We start from the raw sequence: 25,950 nt of genomic DNA, 5'->3' as shown, positions 1-25,950 counted from the left end.
ATATTATAAACTATGAAAATTACTTGAGTGATGAGACCGGAGTCAAATATCCAATGGAGCTTGTGCAACACCAGACAGTTCTTTATAAACTATATTACTTGCTTATGGGGTTTAATGCCACATTAATAGATATAATATAGCACTTGGAGTACAGAAATACATACCCCACCATGAACATGCACAAACCAAACACTGTAACTATAAACTTTGAGCCAAACACTCTTGTCATTGTAACTACAACCTTTGAATAGTTCGTCATACTGGATACCAATTTCTTTCCAACTTCAGAGATAAAATCAGCACAGTATACAGATGCCAAATATTAACACAGGGTGAAACTATTGAATGGCCCGGCACAGGAATTTTAAACATCCTTTTGACCACAGCTAGTAACGGGCTGAACCTGCCACCAATGTGATAAGCTGCTTCTCTAAGGAGAAGTACAGAAGTCAATTAACTTTAAACATTGAGATAATCATCACTCATTACCACATGCTGGTGTCTAAATCTTTACAAAGGTTTTATAATAAGATTTCAATTTTTCATCTGTTCCCAAATTTAATTAACCTTCTTGCCATATAGAAATCCTCACTGCTTCCCTACTCTCAAATAAATTGGGTTCATCTTTGCTTATTCGAGAAAGAGTGCATGAAGTGGCCAGAATTTCACTGCCTTTGGAGGAACTTCTCAGTACATATAAAATACAATCTTGCCCCCACTATATGATCAGCTGAAAGCCTTAAATCCCTACTAATCATTCTGGAGAAGTGGCACACCACTCTGCTGTTGTGTTGAGAATTCTCGAGATGGAGAGGAGGTTAAGAAATGACGGTGGCATGGACCAGAGTGGAAGCAATGGACGTGGTGAGAAGTAATCGGATTCTGGATATATAATGAAGGTAGAAAACAACAGGACTTGCTGATGGAGGTTATACGGGAAGTGAAAGAGAAGAATAAAGAATTAACTCCAAGGTTTCTGGCCTGGGATCAAGAGAAGTTCTTCTGAAAATGGAAGCAATTAATAGCATGTTTGGGTGTCTACAGTAACAGAAGACAAGGCAGAGGATATTGGGTATGGACACAGATGCAGATATATGGGTACATGTGGTGGAAGCTTGTGGAAGTACCCTTGATTACTTCAATTTTCTCAGTGGAATAAGATCCAAAATACAAGTTGAGAGTAAAGTTGGAGGACATGTTGGAGGTTTAAGGAGAAAGGAATATGTATGATTAGTAACCTAGGAAAGGAGAGGAAATGGCTAAGAAAACATGGCATGATTGTTGGGCAGCAGTAAGCAAACTCACTCTGAGTTTGTGATCATAAATTTAAAATGAGATTAGCCTGTATAGATGCTAATGTTTTTCTCCTACTTCAGCTAAGCAAAGAACTGGCATAGAGTAGGTGGGAAGTAGGATTTAATCAGGGTTGGGTTTTGACAGCAAGTTAACAAAGAGAGAGAAGGGCCAAGGAAACTGAAGACGTATGCATGGGAGTGGCCATGGAAGTTAAGCTGGGTGAGGAAGAGAAGTAAGGATATAAGAGGGATGAGGGGCACTTTAAAGGTGCTAGGATCAATGCCATATAACCAGAGGTTCTTCCCTGTTCAATGATGCTTTGGTATTTTTGTTCTATTATTTCTATACTTTGTACCTGTTTATACATCAGCTGTTAAAATATGGGAGAAACTATGAATGTGTGACTCTGTTTGGAGCCTAGTACTATATGATCCACAATTAGATCTTTAAACTTGCCTACTCATGACATTCAGCCTAGTCTCTCTTCCCAGCCCTGCCCTCAAATGCAAATGCACACACGTACATACACACACTTACATGTAAAATAACAGTGGTTACCTTTGGGTGATGACTACAGTTTTGTTGTTGTTGTTATATGGAGTTGTGGGTGAAGGTTTTTTTCCCTTGTACTTTCTAGCTTCTAAATTTTCTATATTGCATATGAAATGCTTTTGTAATTTAGAAAAAATGTGTAAAGGAACATATGTATTTACACCCATATATACTTAAATGCTGGCTGTGCTCCCTAATGAGGTATTAGAAGACTTAACCAGGCAGGATTAAGGCCATAGACAAATTTCAGAAAATAAGAGATTTCAGAGGATAGAAAGTGACATACTTTTAAAAACTACCAGTTTTCACAAAACATATGCATGGATCATTGTCCAGCAAGTGAAGTATATTAAAATGCATGACACTGAATCTACAATTAAAACAGTAAAATATTTTTAAATTGGAAGAAAGGGCCATTACAAACCTGCTTCCTGCTTTGAGCTCTCGCATTCCGTAATCTTCGAGCAGAATAAAAGATAAAATAGCCCACAGTTGCTGCCGTAATAATAAAAAAGGACACAGAAACGAAGAAAATTGAATAGTGATTCACCCAAGGGCCATGTTTTTTCCCTACTTCAATGACCATTGTTACTTGTATGCCTCTTTGAATAGATTGTAGAATTTTTGTGCCTTTCAGATTGCCGATCATGATTGCAACGATGTCTCCTGCACCTGTAAAAGAAAAGGAATTCAGTTTTAGTTTGGTAAAGCATTCTTAGTATAAAAATCCAATTGCTAAAATGATTTTAAATGACACTCAATGAGACAAAGGAAGGACATTCATTCAATTAACATTTATTGGGCACATATGCATATGAATAGGGAATATAAACATGCTGAGACTTGGTTACTGATCTTAAGGAACTCATAGTTTAGTAAGGAAGCTATGATATATAACAAATACCTCCCCTCTCCTCAGGTTTGCCACCTATAATTCAAAAGTATTGGGTTTGGGGCCCAATTTGCCTCTTACATGAAGGCTTTCTTAAAGACAGGTAGTCACCCGGATGGTAGGGAATTCTCCTAGAGAATCTGAGATTTGAGAAAGACAAAACTATTTAACTATATGTTTCCCAATTTATAAAGTGATAAACTATCTCATGAGCTCGCTACTAAAATGTATAAGGATCTACATATCAGGATTAGTAATTTGAGACAAATAATGATTACAAGCCCAAATAGACAACCTATATATATGTCCATGTGCCATTTTTCTATATCTTCAAGAGCAATGTAAAATTTGTCCAAGATGCTCTAAGGTTTTGCATGGACCTAATCAGGTTAGCAATGAATATAACATGTAAAATTGATAGAAAGGTGTTTCTATTCAACCCCAACTAAAGTCAAGTCTGAAATCAGACTAAACTTATTACTTAGTCTAATCGTCTATAAGTCTTAGTCTAAAGGCCAAATCTCTATAACATCTCCCACTTTACCGACTTTATAAATCTTGTGATAAAAATAAAGAACAGACATTATCTTTCCCAGTGGTGTGTGAATGTTAGATTACTCTCACCATTCCAACGCTTATCACGGTTTATATTCCTTCTAGTTTAAATAACCTGAGACCAATAATCTTTAGGAAGAGAATAGAGTTCTTTGAATGTTAATAGCATTCACTTTCAATGGATCAAATCAGGAGTATAAACCTTAAATGGCAATGTATATAGCAGAATTATTATGCAAGTAATCCCTTAAATTTATGGCCCCCAGTGGCCAAAGTCTACAAAAGATCAAGATCCTCGTCTCACTTGAAGTTACTAATTCAAAAAATATATTCATAGGGTATTATTAAAGATCCTTAAAGTTCCAAAAGACATTATTTTTACATATGACAGCCATTTAGTTAAACCCTTTTATATAACTTTGCTGACTCATTTGCCATTACTCAGTTTGGTAACATTGACGACTCACTCTCTTCCCATTTACATGAGGAAAATCTCAAAAGCAATGGGAAGTGAAGGAGGTTGAAATGCCTTCTTTGCATCTCTTTCCTCTATCAGTATATAATGCAAATAGTCCTAAAGAACTGGCTATTTTGCAAGAGAGAGGCTCATTTTTCTCTTTATTTGGGGGCTTTACATTTCTAGCTTTGGCACTAAAAGCACAGAAATTATTTCAATTCTCTTTTGTCACTATTTGGCTTTTCTCTACAAGCCATCTATCAGGAAAATTTCTGGTTATAAAGTTTTGATTAATTATATAACCTAGCATTCATTTCTGATATTGTAACCTGAATAATCTTCGAAAGCATAGATCATTCTAAAAATGAGGTTTTGGAATATATGATCATTTTAAAGGTTTCTTTTTAAATCACAGATGTGTCCTTCTAAATGTTTTTGACTAACAGAAGTTTTCATTCTTTTAGAAGATATGAGGTGGGTGGCAGGGCTGGATGCTCAGGAACATACTGGCCATTGTGGTCAAATGGAGATTAAAAAACAAGGATAGTCAAGAAATATACATTGTCTACACATAAGGAACAATGCTGTGCCTCAATCGCCCCAATTCATATTCATATATGCTATATGTAGTCCAACTATCTATTGAATTAGCTTTCTAATCATATAAAAGACCTATTTCTAAGCATTATTATATATCTCCTCCTCCCTATACCCTTGCAACTATTTGAAAACTGCTCCCCCTCCACTGTTCCCGATCACACTTAATGGCATCACAACCCTCTGGTCACCGGGTTTAGAAACCTCAGAATCATATTTGAATACTCACTGCTAACCTAGTCAGTCACGTAGATAATACTTCCTTGGCATCTCCCATTATCAGATCCTCTGTTCCATTCCTGCTGCCCTATAATGTAGGCCCTCATAATTTCCTTGCCTGAGCTACATCAGTAACCTCCTAACTGGTCACTCTAACTCCAATTTTCCCCCTTCCCTTAAAGTTTCATCAGCCTTCCTGGTTGACATTTGTCATCACTTGGTTGGATCATGCCTCTTCCCTGCTCAAAAGTCTTTAGTGGCTCCTTATTACTCGTTAAATTTCTAACTTCTTGGCCTAGCATTTAAAGCCTTACATGATCTGGTCCCAAGCCAACTTTTCCAGTTTGATGTACCTCCACTACACCTCCATCTCATGAACACTTAGATCCAGCCACATGGGATCGGCTAGTGTCATTCACTCTTCATAACTTTCCTTTTGCTCATTCTGTTCTCTCAGCCTAAAATGCTCTACATCTGCTCTGACACTCCCCCTTCCTTCTCTGCCTGTCTACGTATCACTCAAGTCCCAGCTCAAATGTTGCCTCCTGTGTTATTTTCCCGAGTTCCAAGTGAGAATGTAAATGTTCCCTCTTTGTTCCTCTGTTACTCCCTCTCTAAAGAACATTTTAAGGGCAGAGACTGTCTTTTAATTACCTACAGTAACGCTTTCCTTTATCTGGTATTGTCAGAGAATTAGGTATTCCATATAAGTTAAATTCCCAAGTAACAAAAAGTTTTACACAAATACTTAATTTCAACAATTTTGAAAGGACATTTTAAAAAGTCATCCATACAGCCCTATTTTCCTAACTAGGATATACTGATTATGATTTACTATTGATAGCGGATCATCTTTATAAGCCATTATTTAATACAGTAGTTAGGTTATTTGTCCCCAGACTGTTACGATTTTTCACCAAAGTCACAGACTTGGAGAGCTGGAATGGACCTTAGATATCATCCAGTCTGACTCTTTCTTTTTTTAATTAATTTATTTTATTTATTTATTTTTTGGCTGCGTTTGGGTCTTTGTTGCTGCACGCGGGCTTTCTCTAGTTGCGGCGAGCGGGGGCTACTCTTTGTTGCGGCGCGCGGGCTTCTCATTGCAGTGGCTTCTCTTGTTGCAGAGCACGGGCTCTAGGCGCATGGGCTTCAGTAGTTGTGCCACGTGGGTTCTAGAGCTCAGGCTTAGTAGTTGTGGTGCAGGGGCTTAGTTGCTCTGCGGCATGTGGGATCTTTCCAGACCAGGGCTCGAACCCGTGTCCCCTGCATTGGCAGGCGGATTCTCAACCACTGCACCACCAGGGAAGCCCCTCTGACTCATTTTTGAGTTCTCACTTTGGGTAATTTTCTTTGGGGGAGAGAGGTTGTCACTTGTTGCTTCTAGCAGCATCTCTCCCCTCTTTCTAATTTTATACATCTAATCTACTGTCAGCTCTGAGAAGTCATCAAGCTTGGATCTAAACAAAGAATAAAACAGGCTCCCAGAGAGACCTTGAGGGCTTCGGTGCAAGTACCACCCTCTGATATTTAGATTGGTTGCTCAGTGACATTTTTGTTTACTTCCTGAACCCTGGCTATGTTCTGGATAACTGAAATTGCCAGATAAGATTCATCTGTAAACTAGACCCTATTCTAAGTGCTTTACCTGTATTAACATATTTAATCCTTACATCAACCCTATAAGGTAGGCATTGCTATTATCCCATTAGAGATAAGATTGACTAACTTGCCTAGGATAACACAAGCTAAAACATGCAGAACTGGTATCTGAACCCAGGCAGTTTGGCTTCAGCGCCTCTGCTCTTCACCACCATTCTACATCAGTTCTCTATCTTCAATGAAACCTAAAGCTATTATTTCACTGCAAAAAATGAAAATTAAATAGGTACATTTGGGATGGGGAGTGGTAAATGTTTAACAACTGGCTCTTGGGGGAGGTGGAAGAAGCCTTGATTTGTAGTGTGTGCCAATTTCCATGGTATAAATACTACTCCCATGGCCATATGAATGTGGAGTTGGGAAAATATGGGTACAATTGGCTGAGTCAGATGACTCCAGTGCACCACTGGACATTACAGAGTCAAAACTTAAATACAAGTAGTATACAATTCAAAACTTATAACGAAATTACTTTGCTTATTCTTTTCACTTATTCATACCTACTTTAAAAAGCCAAAGTTCATGTACAGTCCCAGGTAAAATTTGTTTTTCTATTTGCTATTGTTAAAAACACAAAATATGTACCCTAAAACTTCAAAGAAGAACAGTCAATCAGACTTCTTTTTGTGGAACGGAAAAAAAAACTTTTTCTGACTGGGGCGTGTGAGTGAATGAGTGTGTGTGTGTGTGTGTGTGTTTTGCTACAGCAGGCATGCCGAGCCTTTTTTCTCCCTTAAGCTTTCTTCTTGTCCTTAAAATATTGGAGATTCAAGGGGCTGTTATACTTCAGCTAATTCCAAACCTCTCAAATTAAAATTAATGACTTTGAAAGTGATCTTTTCAAAGCATCACGAAACATATTCTGTATAAAAAGTTAGCCATTTATTATAAGAAACACAGATGTGGTCGTATTCAGAACTTATTTTGAATGTTTAATTTCTCTGATTTCTGGTGTGTTGAGGAATAGAAACTTGAAGGGAACTTTGAAAATGCACACAAAGCCCAGAAGTTTTTCTCATCTTAAATAAGATTTAGAAAATGTGAAGAATGACATTTTTTCAAAGGGATGATTAAAATACAATCTTTTGCCTACTTGGAAGGATGAAGTATTGCTATTCCCTTCCTGGAGAAACTCAAAGCACTTCTTCAGTGATTATAAGAATTGATCTTCTTTGAAGACAGGAGTTCAGACACTCAAGAAAACAAGCTCAGTTAACAGAAACTTAACCTGTATCATTGAATCTATGTTCTTTATGCTGCAGAATTTTGCATATCGGTTTATTCTCTCACAGTAGTACAACAACGTATTAAATGGAAATAGTTTTAACACAATCTTTAAAATTATTGCTATTTCCTTAAACCATTCTTACAGTTGATCTTTTTTTTCTTTTTAAACAGTTTGGCAGTTTCTTTTTTTAAATAAATTTATTTATCTATTTATTTATTTTTGGCTGCGTTGGGTCTTCGTTGCTGCGCGTGGGTTTTCTCTAGTTGCGGCGAGCGGGGGCTACTCTTCGTCGTGGTGCATGGGCTTCTCACTGTGGTGGCTTCCCTTGTTGCGGAGCACGGGCTCTAGGTGTGCAGGCTTCAGTAGTTGTGCCTCACGGGCTCTAGAGCGCAGGCTCAGTAGTTGTGGCTTGCGGGCTCTAGAGCACAGGCTCAGTAGTTGTGGCACACAGGCTTAGTTGCTCCGTGGCATGTGGGATCTTCCTGGACCAGGGCTCGAACTCGTGTCCCCTGCATTGACAGGCAGATTCTTAACCACTGAGCCACCAGGGAAGCCCCTTAGAGTTGATCTTTAAAACCAATGTTGATGTACTAACACATAGACTCTTATACAAGGTGTCAAGCTTTTCACTTTTCTATCCAAAATATTGCTACAACAACTATCTCATTTGGAAAGTACCAGGCTTAAGAAGCCAAATATGGGTTGTACAGCTCAGCTGATTAAAACATGGTGCTAATAAGATCAAGGCTATTCAATTAATCTTCTTGTGGATCAGTTATACAGAAGACAGTACCTCTAAACTCATTAAGTATTTTGTAAGTATCTATACACATGCCAGACACTGTGCTAGGCCTTGGGGCTACAGAAAGGAATAAAATATAGTCCCTGCCCTCTAGGCAGTTGCAAATGTCTCCTATATATTAGCCATTCATCACTATCAATATGAACTAAGCCAGCGAAATGAATTGTACATATCCATTTTCATGTCCAGTAGTAGAAAAAAATGATTTCCAAATCACATTCTGAACTGATACTGGGTTAGAATAGGTTCCTATATAAAAAAGACAACTTAATTTCCTTCAATGCCCAGTAATTTGTAATATAACAAACTGTACTTGTTTCGATATTTCTGAACTTGGTAGTGCTCTTTATTTAAAAATTGGTAACCAGAAACAGACTAGAGTTTGAGGGAGGGAAGAAGTATCATGTGGCAAAAATAACCCTGAAGTGGGAATCAGACCATTGGGTTGCAGCTTTTGCCTGAAGGAAGCAGGGCTGTACTAAGCTTCTAAAATCAATTCCTTCTGGCAAAGGAATATGACTACATCTCTCCTGCTATCCTTATGGAATTTTCAAACAGCTATTAATTTCATTGTTTTTCCAAAAATCATAGCACCCATTCCCACCAAAAAGAAAAGAAAAATCTTTAACATGCTAAAAATGTCTGATGAGGAAAACTGATCATTAATTGGACAACAAACCTTTATGGCCTAAACCCTGATCACAGAACAGCTGTCATTTCAGGATTTGAATCTCTCCAAATCTGCACTTGGTTTCAAGGATTTATTCATAAACTTTTAAAATGTCTTTATTGGAGTATAACTGCTTTACAATGTTGTGTTAGTTTCTGCTGTACAACAAAGTGAATCAGCTATATGTATACATATATCCCCATATCTCCCTCCCACCCTCCCTATCCCACTCCTCTAGGTTGTCACAAAGTATCGAGCTGATCTCCCTGTGCTATGCAAATGCATAAATTTTAATGCTTTGTATCCGATAAATTTTCAGAGTTGAAAAGCAAAAAAAACCCAAAAACAAGCTGTCATTTTTACAATTCTAGTGTATTAACACCACTTTATAATTAACAATTTAATGGTCAAGAATAGCTAATCTGGGCCCTTGTTGCTAACATATTCCTGGGTCCAGCAGAACTTTAACGACATTTATCTTGATAGGATCATTGTAGCAGTCACTCAATTCTACAGGGAATCCTTGAACTTCTCCCTTAAAAATCATTAACAACATGATACGGCTCAAGTTTTTCACATTCTCACTCTGCTACCTAGAGTATTTTGGGAGAAGGGACAGATTAGGAATAGATAAAAATTAAGCAGAAGAGGAAATTCAGACTCCAATTTCAAATGTTCAACAGTGAATAAAGGTTTTGGCATGTGCCTATCTTGGGAGCAAAGGTAATAAAATAAGCCGTAGCAACTCTTACTACTGTTACTCAATATCATTCAATTAAAATATCATTCAATTATAATTAATATAAATAAAGGTTATCTATCCCAGAACTACTGGCAAAAAATACTTTATAGTTATTATTCATAATACATAGAAATTTGACCTTAGGATCCTGCTGGTGGCCAACCCCATTCATTTCTTTCAAAAAAACTAATGATATTATGGTTTTGGTCTAATCTTATTTATTTGTGAACACAGACAAATTCATTGAATAAATTATTTATCAAGTGCAAACCATGTAGTGAGCTCTGTGCTTCTAGATCTTCCCCCCACACACACATTTTAATATTAACATGTCAAAATGGAAAATAAAGTCTAAAATATTTTACAATATATGAAATATCCTAAGCATATGGATGGCATACTTACAGCACCTTGGCATTCAAACACAAAATACAAGGAGGTGAGGAAAGCTGTTCTAGTATCTATTTCAACCAGTTTTCCACTTTTAATATTAGAAAGAAGTATTCACAATGAGTGACTTACAAATAATAAGGGCAATTGAAAGCCAAAGTAGCTCTTCTAAAAATAAGCTCACATTCAATACTGCCCAACATTCTGATGATACAATGGGGTCACCACTTCTGAATTCACTTGTATCTGGAATGAACAAGATCTAGGTGTGACGAATTCCAACATAATTCTCTAACAAACATTTCCTCCATTAGAAAATCTGGAACCAATTCAAGTGAACTTCTAAATATTCGTTTTGCCCACAGTAGCTTTTAAAGGTTCAGTTCCCCCCCACCCACTCCCTCATAGCCCAAACTCTTTGAGCAACTGGGGAAGGTCAATGTATTTCAAAGAGGGATATCAAAGCTCCCCAGACCAAGCAGTCCTAAGTGGGATTTTTTTAAACCAGTAAAAAAAAAAAAAAAATTATCTAAACTTTTAAGCCAGACTAGCCTCTCTTTATTCAAGTTCCTGTTTTGTGACAACTTGTTTTTTTGCCCCCTTTTGGTTATTGCCAGTCACCAATGAACCAAATTTAGTTTCTTAAATTGACTGCTTCATAGCAGCTCTCTGGATGAAAAAAAAAATAGTTTTATCACTGCACCTCAACAAACAAATATGCAAATGATTTAAAAGTATCTGGAAATATATGTCTGTGGTTTACTGGGAACCAGACAAATCAGTACTGCACATCCCTTTAATATGTTATGCTCCTAACTAGCCTTTAGGTAAATTCTAGTCTACAGCAGAATATGAAATAGGCATTAGTACAGGTTGCCTGTTGGTTAAAGCAATGGTTCTTAACTTTTTGTACTGTTACAAGTCATCTTTTTGAGGGGGGGGTGGTGGCAGTGAAGATAACCAAAATCACCTTGTATTATTAGCATCCTTTTAAGCCAACAAATGAAAGCCAACAAATGAAACAGAAGCACATGGGTAGTTCAGCAAGTTGCCTTTCTTTCTGTCCTGTACCCCCAGGTTTTGAAGGTAATACTACACTAGGGAATGGGTCACAGATTGATATGGCACCAAAAAAAATCTCAGGAGCTGGAACCCTCAGGAAACAGCATATTAAAGACACCAGGAAATTAGAAACCATGCTGTTCCAAAGGTCACAGATGCATAATTTGTGGATGACATGTCATATTCACAGATAAACAATTCTTAGAATTATTATTAAAAAACCTAGTCCTGCCAGGCCTCTTCTGATTTCCACAAGTGGTAATGTTTAGCACATTGTTAAGAACCCAAGGGCTAGATCAGCATTTCTCCAAGTTTCTAGACTTGGGACTCCTTTATACTCTTTAAAGTTATTGAAGACTCCAAAGAACTTTTGTTTATGTAGATTATTTCTATTCATATTAATCATATTAGAAATTAACAGAGAAATTTTACATTTATTTATTCATTCATTTAAAATAACGGCTGTAAATATGTTAATGTAATTAACTTTTTTTAATCAAAAATAACTATTTTCCAAAAAAATGTAATAAGAGTGGCATTGTCGGGGGCTTCCCTGGTGGCGCAGTGGTTGAGAATCTGCCTGCCAATGCAGGGGACATGGGTTCGAGCCCTGGTCTGGGAAGATGCCACATGCCACGGAGTAACTAAGCCCGTGAGCCACAATTACTGAGCCTGCGCGTCTGGAGCCTGTGCTCTGCAACAAGAGAGGCCACGATAATGAGAGGCCCGCACACCACGATGAAGAGTGGCCCACACTTGCCGCAACTAGAGAAAGCCCTCGCACAGAAACGAAGACCCAACACAGCCAAAAATAAATAAATAAATAAATAAAATTAAAAAAAAAAAAGAGTGGCATTGTCATTTGTGTAAACCTCTTTAATGTCAGATTTAATAGAAGACAGTTGGATCTTCATATCTGCTTCTGCATTAGATCCACTGTGAACTGTTTTTCTGGTTGAAGTATATGAAGGTAAATCTGTACTCACACAGATATGTAATTAGAAGATTGAGGAGTGTTTAATAGGTCTTCCAAATACCCAAGGCTGAATAACCATTGTTTGTCAGTAGTTCTTTCAAGTTAAAAAGGAGTTGCTTGGAGAAAACAGCTAGTTCAGCTCACAACTCAGCCATACAAGTGTTTTGTGCCTACTTCCCATTTCACCACACAGAATAGGCAAAAAAAAAAAAAAAGTTGTGTATGACAGAGTAGAGATTTAATAAAATTACTTATTCTTACTGCTACGTCAAGGACATTCCTGAGTGAAACTGGCATTTTCTTTTTTTTTTTTAATTAATTAATTTATTTATTTACTTTTGGCTGTGTTGGGTCTCCGTTTCTGTGCTAGGGCTTTCTCTAGTTGCGGCAAGCGGGGGCCACTCTTCATCGCGGTGTGCGGGCCTCTCACTATCGAGGCCTCTCTTGTTGCGGAGCACAGGCTCCAGACGCGCAGGCTCAGTAGTTGTGGCTCACGGGCCTAGTTGCTCCGCGGCATGTGGGATCTTCCCAGACCAGGGCTCGAACCCCTGTCCCCTGCATTGGCAGGCAGATTCTCAACCACTGCACCACCAGGGAAGCCCGGCATTTTCTTTTTACTGTAAATGCATGGAGGTATAGTATACAACATAGTTTGGTGTTTCTGTCTTAACTGGTGCTAAGGTGCCAGCAGCTTTTCCCCACCGTTGCTTTTATACCATCCTTGTAAATGTTAACACAGTGAATTCTGCAAATAATGTCTATGTATTACTGTGAAAATAGTTTTGACCTCATGGGCCCCTGAAAGAATCTCAGGGACCAGTGCTCCCAGATCATATTTTGAAAACTGTCGGGCTAGATCAATGATCCTCAAACTTTAATATGCATGAGAATTACCTGGGAAACTTGTTAAAACATTGAACTCCCTGGGCCCCATTCCCTAATTCAGTATGTCTGGGGTGGGGCTTGGAAATCTACAGTTTAACAAGTTCTGTGGGTTCTTTTGCTGCATGTGGTCTGTGGCCCATACTTTCAGAAGTATTGGGCTGGAGTTTGATTATAGTTTGATGTTATGGTCAAGGAGTTTCAAGATAGTGGTCCAGTCACTCTAGCCAGATCAATGCCAATCCTTTACCCTGCATAGAAAAACTCTGCCAATAAACTTATTTTTTGAAAATTAGCCATATAATAAACAGGCCCATTTCTTTTCTGTTATAATACTGCTTCATTGTCACCATTGTCTCTCACCAAAATCACTGTAACAACCTCCTAACTGGTTTCCACGCCACCAGTCTCAGTCTTCCAATTCATTCCCCTTACAGCTACTGGATAAATTTTTCTAAATGGGAAAAATGTTCATATAATTCCTTTGCCAAAGGCCTTTAAAGAGCTCTTTGCCAAAGGCCCTTAACTGGTCTCCATAAAGCTCTGTAGCTTTGTTCACCTACAGAATAAAGTTCAACCTCCTTTTATAAGATCCTGACGCACCTGCGTTAGATAGGTTTTACACTGTCCAAAGGCCTTTAAAGAGCTCTTTGCCAAAGGCCCTTAACTGGTCTCCATAAAGCTCTGTTGCTTTATTCACCTACAGAATAAAGTTCAACCTCCTTTTATAAGATCCTGACGCATCTGCGTTAGATAGGTTTTACACTGTCTAGTGCAGGCTTCCCTTGAGGTTATCTGGTTAACTTGAGTTTCACTAAACTATGGATTCTTTCACGTTAGGGACTGGGTCTTTCACCACTGTAACTACAATGTCTAACAGAGTGCCTGGCATGTAACACATGTCAAATAAACATTTGATGAATGCAATTTTAAGTGTGCTATATTTAGTGGTAATTTGAATCTTGATTGAATCTGAAAACAGATTCATCCTTTAAAGATAATTGTGGTGAACAGAGTCTAAGATGCGCCTCCTCCCTGCATTCAAAGATGGCATTTCTTCAAGACTGTTTGCTTATAAGCAAGGACATATTATCTATACACGGGTAACAAATTAAATACTAATCCTACTCTGCAAACCCTGGGTTTAGTGTGACGCTTACTGCTACAGTGCAGATCCCACTGAAATCACCATACTGCCAGAACAGCACTAATGGTGGCAATAATCCCTCTCCAGCCTGGGGTTTGAGTCCACTGCAGTTTCACACTTACATTCAGGAGCTAGGATGGATGCCATTTTAGCCCCAAGTTCAAGTTGGAACCCAGTTATCCTGGTTCACTAGGAGACTGGTTGTTTGGGCACTTATGAGGAAGTTCAGAGGACATAAAAGAGAAGTCTTGAAGCAGTTGGAACAGGTTGAGTGTTTATACAACCTTAAATTTGTGCTGATACTGAGGAAAAGAAAATAATAAGATATGCTATTGCCAGGCCAGGCAGAAATTGTAGTATGTATGTTATTTGATTAATAGGGTATTCTGTAATTGTATTAAAATGTTCATGCTAAAGTTTTATATTGTCATAGCTTTTGTTTTGGAGTAGTAAGGTTTCTAGAAACCAAATTCAACATTTGTTGTTGCTATTTATTAATGTTTCCTGCAGGAATGCTAGTCAGTAAACTCCACAGCATCAATGTATTCAACCCTTTGGGATAATAAATTGCACGATATCCAGAGCTATTCAGAATCTGATAAGACTATTTAATGGCTCAAGGTAAAGCAATTACTGACTAACAATATACACACAACAGGTTAAAAATAATCAGATCTCTGTTAGGCAGTAAAAAAGATAAACAGGAGATTTAGGGGTTTCGGGGAAAGAAAACTTACACAAATGAATGTTGGAAATTATGGTGCTCTTTTGTCCTTGTACTCATTGGTTCTGTTTTCCTGTAATGTGAGACCTTGGGAAGGAGAATTCCACTGAATAAATTGCTGCTGTATCCAGGGGGGAAAAATGAGCACAAAACCAGGCCATAGCCTAGGCATAAAATAAAATTCTGACATGGCCTCCATCATGCCACTTTACTCTCAAATTTTCAGATCAGGTGAAACTAGTACAAGAATGTATGGACCTAGAGACTGTCATACAGAGTGAAGTAAGTCAGAAAGAGAAAAACAAATACCATATGCTAACACATATATATGGAATCTAAAAAAAAAAAAAAAAAAAAAAGGTCACGAAGAACCTAGGGGCAAGACGGGAATAAAGACACAGACCTACTAGAGAATGGACTTGAGGATATGGGGAGGGGGAAGGGTAAGCTGGGACGAAGTGAGAGAGTGGCACGGACATATATACACTACCAAATGTAAAATAGATAGCTAGTGGGAAGCAGCCGCATAGCACAGGGAGATCAGCTTGGTGCTTTGTGACCACCTAGAGGGGTGGGATAGGGAGGGTGGGAGGGAGGGAGACGCAAGAGGGAAGAGATATGGGGACATATGTATATGTATAACTGATTCACTTTGTTATAAAGCAGAAACTAACACACCACTGTAAAGCAATTATACCCCAATAAAGACAGTAATTAAAAAAATATTTAAAAATATTTTAAAAAAGAATGTATGGAAGGGAAATGTACTCTGAACCTTAAATATTGCTGAACTCTAGAGTGTGACATTTTTATGTAGGTCTAAAAGCCCTACCTATATTGATATTTGAGTGCCAAACTAAAATATCATTATTAGCCCCCCGCCCCCTCCAAAAAAAAGGCAATATAGGCTGAAAATGTAAGCTAGATGGAAAGGGCCAGGTCATTGTTTATCTTTAGCTACTTCCTGTTCACCCTTCTCCTACTACAACATCTAGCCACAGGGCTGGTCATAAAGGGGTGTTCAAACTTTTGCTGAAACTGGAACCTCTTTTTGTGTGCATTCTCTTCAGGTATAGTTTGTAATAGGGGAATTAGATTGGAAATTGCATTAATCATTAAAATTAGGAAGAGCATTATGTTGAGATATAGGATATTCATTTTGACCTTGCCACAAGAACCCAAGGGTGCAAAAGTTATAGACATCCAATTAGTGTTCTATTAGGTATCCGAATTAGAGAAAAAGAGAATTTGGTATGCCTCTACAGAAATTTTGGTACCGCTCAGTATAAAAAATTCATAAATAAGAACATTCTACTAACTGAGAATATTAAATTTCCTCCTGTATTAAGTATTACAAAAGCTAAGTTCTGTACTAAGGCCTGTACACTAATTTATAAAAACAAACACAAACCTGTCTCATTTGTGTTTTTATCCTTTCACAGTAAATTGTTTCTGAAAGTCAATAAGGAGAATAAGCCTAGCCTGTGGAACTACACTTTGAAGTCACATTAACCTGATATAAAAGGTACCATATTGGACTTCCCTGGCGGTCTAGTGATTAAGAGTCTGCACTTCCAAGGCAGGGGGCACGGGTTTGATCCCTGGTCAGGGAACTAAGATCCCACATGCCGCATGGTGTGGCCAAAAAAAAAAAAAAAAAGTACCATATTAGTACCAAGAAACGTAACTTAAATGTTTATCATCACGACTGAAAACATTCTGTTCTTATCATAGTGAGATAACTGGTCTAGTCGATCCTTGACAGAACTTTGATACAGTTAAAGCATGAGGCCAGTCTAAGAGAGAGAGACAGACAGGGGTGGGGAGGGAGAGAGAGAGGAAAGAAGTTGTCAAGTACATGGCAATCAGTGTTTTCCAAATTATATTTCAGATGTTAAGTATTTTGAAAGAAAAATGATTCTATAGATAAATAAGTTTAGAAAATAATGCATTGAACAAACTTAAAGTGTTTATTTAGATGCATTTAGACTTCTCAGAGGCTCTGAGAAGCCCTGCAGTGATACACATTGCCAATCTCCAAGACAGGGCTATACATGAGGGTGAGGAGGTGGCTAAGCTATTCTTTAATGATCCAGGCTATGTACTAAGTGCTTTATATATTATCTAATTTAGTCCTCACAATAACCTTATGAAATAGGTACAATTATCATCCCCCATTCAATAGATGAGTCTTAAAGAGGTTAATTTGGCTAAGGTCACAAAGCTATTACATGACAGAGTTGGGATTCAAGTAAAAATCTACCTGATTCCTAAGTTCTCCATCTTCACCACTTTGCCATCAAAAGGTCCAAAGCCATTTCTATTGTTAGAGCATAACATCTTGATTTTAAGGTCCTGCTGCTAATTAAAATGGAAATACACAGGGGAGAAGGACAAGAGTTGTTTCAGTTTCTTGATTATGTGATCTCTACCTGCATTTCTCAGAAACTGCCAGAAAAATAGCAATTTGGATGTCATAGTTTTTTTTCCTACTTCTACATAGAAAACAATTACATATTTCAAAATGTGGTAGTGAACAGCTATAATAACCAAAGGTGAAATATTATGCTTAGTAAAAAAATTGTTAACAAAAGGTTCAAGAGAACTAACATTTACAAAATACCCACCACAGGCCAAACACTTTATTTACAGTATCATAGAAAATGCGCATTATTATCCCCCCTTTTATGATCAAGATAAGTCCAGGTCAACAACTTGCCCAAGATCATATATTTATTAATCGGCAGGGCTGGAATTCAAGAAAAGCAGTCTGACTCAAGGACACCTGTTTTTCCATTGTAATATGCTACCTCCCAATTTCAAATGGAACACATTCACCTTTGGTACAATAGGTTGAAATAAAAATAGAGCAATCATGTAGCTTTCCTTACCATCAAAGGATAATCTCTTAGCTTTTAATCAGGTTACTCAAGGTAAGTCAATTTCCTTGTCTTGTTTGCCAGTTCAACCAAAAGGCATCAGCCAGATAGGAGCAGCAAGATGGGTGGAGGGTTGAGGGCTAGGGCAAGAGAGGTGACTGGTGCTTTTGCACGGGCCAGTTTCAGTTTCTTTTACACATCCTGCTTGTCTTGCCAAGATGAAATGATGGTGGTGGAAAACCAAAATTTGAAACACTCCTACAACTCAAAGCACTTTGGAACTGTGTTAAGTATAGGTTGCTTGTAGATCTATGAATGAAAACCTCACTCAATATAATCACACTTTTCTAGCCTTCATGTGAATGACTGTTGAAATCCTCTAAAATGAGAAAAGATGTACTGACTTGGAAATCTGTTAATGGCTAAGCCACAAGTCAAAATTATGTTCTTAAAACTTTTGGGAACATTACAAACCCTATTAAAATAAGCCAACTTCTGGGATCATCATAGGTTAGGAAAACAAAATGCGGAGCCCTTAAGGTGAAACACATGGAAAAGGTGAGGTACAGATTTGGTCAACATTACAAAGAAACTGAATAAGTAGAGAAAACTCTCTAAACCAGCATGATTGGGGAAAACATAATAAACTATACTTAATGGAGCTATCATTACGAACAGTAACCACAACAGAAACACTGACGGGTTGTGTTTCAAAAATTAATTTGTAAGGAACCTCCATACCCTTCTCCATAGTGGCTGTATCAATTTACATTCCCACCAACAGTGCAAGAGGGTTCCCTTTTCTCCATACCCTCTCCAGCATTTATTGTTTGTAGATTTTTTGATGATGGCCATTCTGACCAGTGTGAGATGATATCTCATTGTAGTTTTAATTTGCATTTCTCTAATGATTAATGATGTTGAGCATTCTTTCATGTGTTTGTTGGCAATCTCTATATTTCTTTGGAGAAATGTCTATTTAGATCTTCTGCCCATTTTTGGATTGGGTTGTTTGTTTTTTTGATATTGAGCTGCATGAAGAACCTAGGGGCAAGACGGGAATAAAGACACAGACCTACTAGAGAATGGACTTGAGGATACGGGGAGGGGGAAGGGTAAGCTGGGACGAAGTGAGAGAGTGGCATGGACATATATACACTACCAAATGTAAAATAGATAGCTAGTGGGAAGCAGCCGCATAGCACAGGGAGATCAGCTTGGTGCTTTGTGACCACCTAGAGGGGTGGGATAGGGAGGGTGGGAGGGAGGGAGACGCAAGAGGGAGGAGATATGGGGATATATGTATACGTATAGCTGATTCACCTTGTTATACAGCAGAAGCTAACACAACATTGTAAAGCAATTATAGTCCAATAAAGATGTTAAAAATTAAAAAAAAAATTTAAAAATATTCATTTGTAAATGAGTTGTTTGGAACTAGAGACAATACATTTTCCCATAGCAATGTTGGTAAACAGTGTTTGAGCTCCCAAATGAGCCCACAGATTATTTCCATGTGAGATGCTTGGAGGACTAAAAACTTCAAAGCAAATAAAAATTATTATTTAACCCATATTTGTAATAAAACTTCTCAGAAAAAAATCACAGAAATACTTAAAGCAAAAAACAAACAAACAAACAAAACCAAAATCATTTAAAATATCTTAAATAGTGGGACATAAGAAAAATGCATATTTAATCAGGAGGATTACATGGTTAATGGGAAGTTTCTGTGGAGACTGTGGGACTGAGTTATGGACACATTCAAGGTCGTTAGATATTGAAAGCACTGGCTGCTTATAATGTTTAATTTCACTTCAAAAGAAATGGCATCACATAGAAAGAAGCTCAAATTTTTTTGAAAAGGAAGATGGGGTTCAGCGAGAGAGAGAGGTGGGGGGAATATCTAAGGTACAATTAATTAAGCTATGAAAGGCAAAGGAAGTGGGTATAAAAGTAGGACACAAAATGTATCCTAAGAGAAAAAGAAGTGGTACAGAAGCTACCCTTGAATTTGACAGTTTCTTGTGCAAACCACCAACTTGTGGAGTTTCACATAGCACAATAGTATTTCAAGGGAAATGCCAATTTTGAAAACAAGTACAGAAGGTCCCCAACTTATGATGGTTTGACTTACGATATGTGTGGTATGATACTCTCTCATGATGCTGGGCAGTAGCAGTCAGCCACGTGACCAATACACTTACCACCATTCTGTACCCAGACAACCATTCTGTTTTTCACTTTCAGTACAGTGTTCAATAAATTACATGAGATATTCAATACTTTATTATCAAATAGGCCCAACTGTAGGCTAATATAAATGTTCTGAGCACGTTTAAGGTAGGCCAAGCTAAGCTATGATGTTAGGTAGGTTAAGGTGTATTAAATGCATTCTCGACTTACAATATTTTCAACTTATGATTGGTTTATCAGGAAGTAACCCCATCATAAGTTGAGGAAGATCTGCAATTCAATTTTAATGATGTGTTAAATGCAATTTTGATTGAGCTTGTATGTTCTGCATATCATTAATGAAGTGTAAAATAAGAACACCATGATTCTCCTCTGCCCTTATTCTCACGAAATCTCTTCCTCTTTTCTAGGATGACAAAAGCTATTGTCATCAGATGAACTCAGTGTGTCATGGGTTAAAACTGCCAATATATTGGATTCTTCTTCCTAAGCTGTTAAATTTAGCACTAATCTTAAAAGTATTGAATAGAATAGATATTGAAGGGGGCTAGTGAAGGGAAGCAGGCCTCTTATGGGAAACAAACAAACAAACAACCAAACCAAGAAAGGTGAGTTATGTGTAAGGGGGGAAAGAAAAAAAACACCAATCGTGATACAAAAGGAAGAGAAGAGAAATATTCCATATTAAAATAGAAAAAGTCATTCTTTAAAGTTCTGTAGTGTTCAAGGCTCATTTTACATATGAAGAAACCAGTTAGTGTTAACAAGAAAGGACCACACTAACAATTATGTGAGTTAGATATATTCAAAAGACCAAAGTAATTCTTCTTTAAATTCTCATAATAGTCAGTAAATCATTTCTATTATAAGGTATGCTTCGTTCCTGTTGTTGCGAAGGTCACATTATTAACGCTTTCTTTAGGATTTATCAACACTATAGGAGTATTTTGGATTTTTTAAAATACCTGATTTTTTCTGATTACAAGTATAAAACATATTCATTATAGGAAATTCAGAAAATACAGACAAATAATAATGACGAGAACAATAATCACCTATAATTCCACCAACCAGATATAACCAAGGTTAACATTTTGGTGTATTTTCCTTTCAAAAGCTAAGACTTTTTAGTTGCAGGCAGCATTTAACTAAGCTACTTCAACATTTTATTTAAAATGATAATGATTAATATCTTGAGGGAAACATACACACACACCCCAAGTGAGTTCAAGCACCATCTTCTTTCAAAAAAGGTCAGGGCTTCCCTGGTGGCGCAGTGGTTAAGAATCTGCCTGCCAATGCAGGTGACACGGGTTCGAGCCCTGGTCTGGGAAGATCCCACATGCCGCGGAGCAACTAGGCCCGTGAGCCACAATTACTGAGCCTGTGCGTCCGGAGCCTGTGCTCCGCAACAAGAGAGGCCGCGATAGTGAGAGGCCCACGCACCGCGATGAAGAGTGGCCCCCACTTGCCGCAACTAAAGAAAGCCCTCGCACAGAAACGAAGACCCAACACAGCCATAAATAAATAAATAAACAAATACTTAAAAAAAAAAGTCAAAATAAATAGGGTTAAACTCAAAATCACTGATTTGTATCTAACTTGAGCATTCAAGCATTAAAACCAAGTAAAGCACGACTAGGTTCTGAACCCACAGCCTCCATCAAGTCAGGCATGAATCACCAAACTTTCTTTTCGGAAGAAATCAATATTGTAACAAGCCTATGGGTAAATTCAAGCAATAATTATATTGTCATGATATCTAGAAAGACATACATACATACAGCTGAAAAAGACAGAACAAGAAATGGAAAAATAACAAAGAGTCCTTGTGCTCTGCTTTGCCCATAGGGCTCCAAAGTGGGGTGTTAACAGCAAAATGTGGCAACTCTAAACTGGCTTAATAACTGTGTCAAAAAGTCCATGGGGACTTCCTCGGTGGTGCAGTGGTTAAGAATCCACCTGCCTGTGGAGAAAAGGGAACCCTCCTGCACTGTTGGTGGGAATGTAAATTGATACAGCCACTATGGAAAACAGTATGGAGGTTCCTTAAGAAACTAAAAATAGAACTACCATATGACCCAGCAATCCCACTACTGGGCATATACCCTGAGAAAACCGTAATTCAAAAAGAGTCATGTACCACAATGTTCACTGCAGCTCTATTTACAATAGCCAGGACATGGAAGCAACCTAAGTGTCCATCAACAGATGAATGGATAAAGAAGATGTGGCATATATATATACAATGGAATATTACTCAGCCATAAAAGAAACGAAATTGAGTTATCTGTAGTGAGGTGGATGGACCTAGAGCCAGTCATACAGAGTGAAGTAAGTCAGAAAGAGAAAAACAAATACCATATGCTAACACATATATATGGAATCTAAAAAAAAAAAAAAACAGTCATGAAGAACCTAGGGGCAGGATGGGAATAAAGACACAGACCTAATAGAGAATGGACCTGAGGACACGGGGAGGGGGACGGGTAAACTGTGACAAAGTGAGAGAGTGGCATGGACATATATACACTACCAAACGTAAAACCGATAGCTAGTGGGAAGCAGCCGCATAGCACAGGAAGATCAGCTCGGTGCTTTGTGACCACCTAGAGGGGTGGGATAGGGAGGGTGGGAGGGAGGGAGACACAAGAGGGAAGAGATATGGGGATATATGTATATGTATAGCTGATTCACTTCATTATAAAGCAGAAACTAACACACCATTGTAAAGCAATTATACTCCAATAAAGATGTTAAAAATAAATAAATAAAAATAAAAAGATCACTTAAAAAAAGAATCCACCTGCCAATGCAGGGGACATGGGTTTGATCCCTGGTCCGGGAAGATTCCACATGCCTCAGAGCAACTAAGCCCGTGTGCCACAACTACTGAGCCTGTGCTCTAGAGCCCACAAGCCACAACTACTGAGCCCATGCGCCACAACTACTGAGCCCACGTGCCACGACTACTGAAGCCTGCGCATCTGGAGCCCGTGCTCTACAACAAGAGAAGCCACCACAGTGAGAAGCCCACGCACTGCAATGAAGAGTAGCCCCCGCTCGCCGCAACTAGAGAAAGCCCGTGCTCAGCAACGAAGACCCAATGCAGCCAAAATAAATAAATAAATAAATTAATTAATTATTTTTAAAAAGTGCGTGTATTCTGTACTTGGAAATAACTCCCTACAGTGTGTAGCTGAGGATCACCACAGTTAACTAGCTCCAATACAGTGAAGGATTTGTTTCTGTAGGTGACTGGGCTCCTACCACATGCTGCAAGAAGTCATTTCCTCAGGAGACAAAGTTGACAATTGTGCTGCTTCAAAGATTCTTCGTCTTGGGGCGCAAGGTAGTCTTCTGGGGTTCTGGTACTGTTCTGCTTCTTGAGCCAGGTGTTGGTTACACAGGTGTGCTTGCTTTGTGAAAATTCACTGAGCTATACGTTAATTACTTCTGTACCTATTTCGTATGTACATTATTCTTTGATGAAATTTACATATACAAAAAATTATTCACCCCTAGGCAGTATTTGTGGTACCCTATCAAGTAAACTTTGGGGAAAACCCCAACAATAGTTTACAGTTCAGTGGTCATCATGAATAAGAAAGGCCATTTTAGCCAATGAGGTGCTACTTAACCGAGCAACAAGGAAACTGGGTGCAAACCTCATTTGTAACAAAGACATCACCTATAGGAATATTATAGGAGAAGAGGAACTAAGGTACAAATGGTGATCAAACCTTTCAAAACACCAAGGCCACACACAATAGGCAATGAACATGGGTTAGACCAGATCATATTTATGGCTAGTAAGTATATTTTTATGTAAAGCTCTATGGGGCATATTTTTGTTTTAAATGTTCCAATTCACACCCCTCCCCGTCGCCATTTCTGCACTTCCTTTCTGCTGGTTAATGGAAGAGAAGCTCAATTCCCACCCCTCCAGTCAATGACCACCATCTTCAGCTTACAAGAGAACCCCCTCTCTATTTTTAATTACATGGGAAAATGCTTACAATAATAAGCAGGATGCAAAACTGTATATACAGTATATAATTATAATTCTTTAAATAATATATATGCAGAGCAAAGGAAGCAAATGACAAAAAAAAACCCAAATGCTAAAATGGTTATATTTATGGCTTTTTGTGTTTTCCTTTAAATTGTCTGTATTTTCTTAATACTACATTAATATTCACGAAAAAATAACCATTATGATAAAAGTAGGATACATGGAAAAAGGGACTAGAAGGAATATTAACGGTACCATCTCTGCATTGTGGAATTATACGTAGCTTTTATTTTTAGTTTTATACTTTTCTGTATTTTCCAAGTTTTCTGCAAGACGCATGGTTAAGTTTATAATCATAAAATAACTTAGAAAATATCTTTGGTACTCTCCTCTATTTCCTCCATTTAAGCCTGAGAACAGAGACTAAATGTGGCATTCTATATGAGACAACACACATCTTCCATGGACTGGGGGAAATAGTTCTTTATGTACTTAGAAAAACAATTCACCGATCAGGCTATATTTTTGTAAGGTTTTTATGTTATGGAATTCCACATTCATCAACATGTTCACTGGAAGCACTTTAATTGGAGACATAAGTTGAATGGTGTAAATCAAAGTTTTAAAACATCAAAAAAAAATAGAACAGGGAAAGTTCAATGTAAATACTCACTGTCACTATTTCTTTGTTACCTAGGTCATTTTGCCATTAAAAACCCATAAACTGGCACATGATGGTGACCAACATAAAAATTAGGGCGTTTGCAATCTTGAAGTATTTGTACAATCTTAGTCCTCCTTATTTTCAGGCAAGAAGCACAGTACTTAGCATACAGTAGACCCTTGATAAATGTTCTATGAATTGAATTTCAATCCCCTTCTGTTACATATTTTTCTAGGGAATCATATGACCCTCTGGCATTGTTGTGTATTTAAGGCCACTCAACAAGCATTTCCAGAGCACATAAAGTATAAAGGTTCCTATGGGGAATATGACAATAATAAAACATTAAAATGATTACGATCCAGTAGGAAGGTAAAATATATAAACAAAAAACTACCAGCAAAATGGAGAAAGTATTATAAGAGATGGAGTTCTACGGGAGATAAGAGAAGAGATTATTTTGTTTTTGGTGCGGGGGCTGTGGTGGGAAGAGGAAAAGAAGGAATTACGAAAAGCTTCAAAGATGAGGAGGCATCTGTGCTGGGTTTTGAAGGATGGGTAAGGTTTTGACCAACAGAGCTGGTAAGAAAAGGGTACGTAGGCAAAAGCAGAAGTACGAGCAAAGGAATGATAATGGGAAAGGGTAGAGAACATGTTTAGGGATCAATAGGAGACAAGAAATACATAAAGCTTCACAAGTAGGTTGGGACTAGATCATTAAGAGTCTTATACGCCATGCTGAGAAACATAGTCTCAAATTTATAAGTAATGGGCTTTTGAGCAATGGCGTATGTGTGGCCAGAGCTGTGTTCTGGTGGTCACGTGGAGGAAGAACCGAAGGGGAGAAGTGACTGGAGGCAGGGAGACCAATTAGGAAGCTAAGTATTTGTTCCCATGAGAAGACACAGGAACTGAAAGCAGTGTAAAAACAATTGTGAGGGAGAAGGGAACATATGTGAGAAGACTCAAAGTGATGGAAGCAACTGGACGTGGCAGATATTTACTGGAGGGAGAGTGTTGGGGGCCTGGGTATGAATGCAAGGAAGAAAAGGTATGAGGTGCATATGTTAATAAAATAACAGAAATGAAACAAAAGAGAGGCAAGAGAAGCAAGAGACTGCTTAGGAAAGAGTTTCAAAGGAGTGGTCAACAATATCAAATACAGTACTGCAGAGAGATCAAAAAGGATGCACGTGGAACAGATTCTGGAATGGTATTTTACGTTGGTAAATCATCACCACCCAATCTCTTCTCAACTTCTTTTGAGCCTATCATTCTACTAAAAAAGGTTCTTTTTGATGCCAACTTACTAGGGGGCAAAAAAAAAAAAAAACAGCCAACAA

The 25,950-nt window shown here is 38.0% G+C and overlaps 1 protein-coding gene across 2 annotated transcripts in view; it reads right to left on the bottom strand.

Annotated features, from left to right (window-relative positions):
- RNF128 (ring finger protein 128) overlaps positions 1-25,950 on the bottom strand; it is a 102,608-nt gene that overhangs the window by 30,466 nt on the left and 46,192 nt on the right. For both annotated transcript variants that reach the window (XM_082447667.1, XM_082447666.1), the window contains exon 2: positions 2,273-2,520. In XM_082447667.1, coding sequence (XP_082303793.1) covers positions 2,273-2,520 — 248 coding nt within the window. The remainder of the gene's footprint in view (positions 1-2,272; positions 2,521-25,950) is intronic.

Source organism: Balaenoptera physalus (assembly GCF_965194825.1).
Source record: "Balaenoptera physalus genome assembly, chromosome: X".
Classification (NCBI taxonomy): Eukaryota; Metazoa; Chordata; class Mammalia; order Artiodactyla; family Balaenopteridae; genus Balaenoptera; species Balaenoptera physalus.
This window is presented reverse-complemented; position numbering and strand designations above follow the sequence as displayed.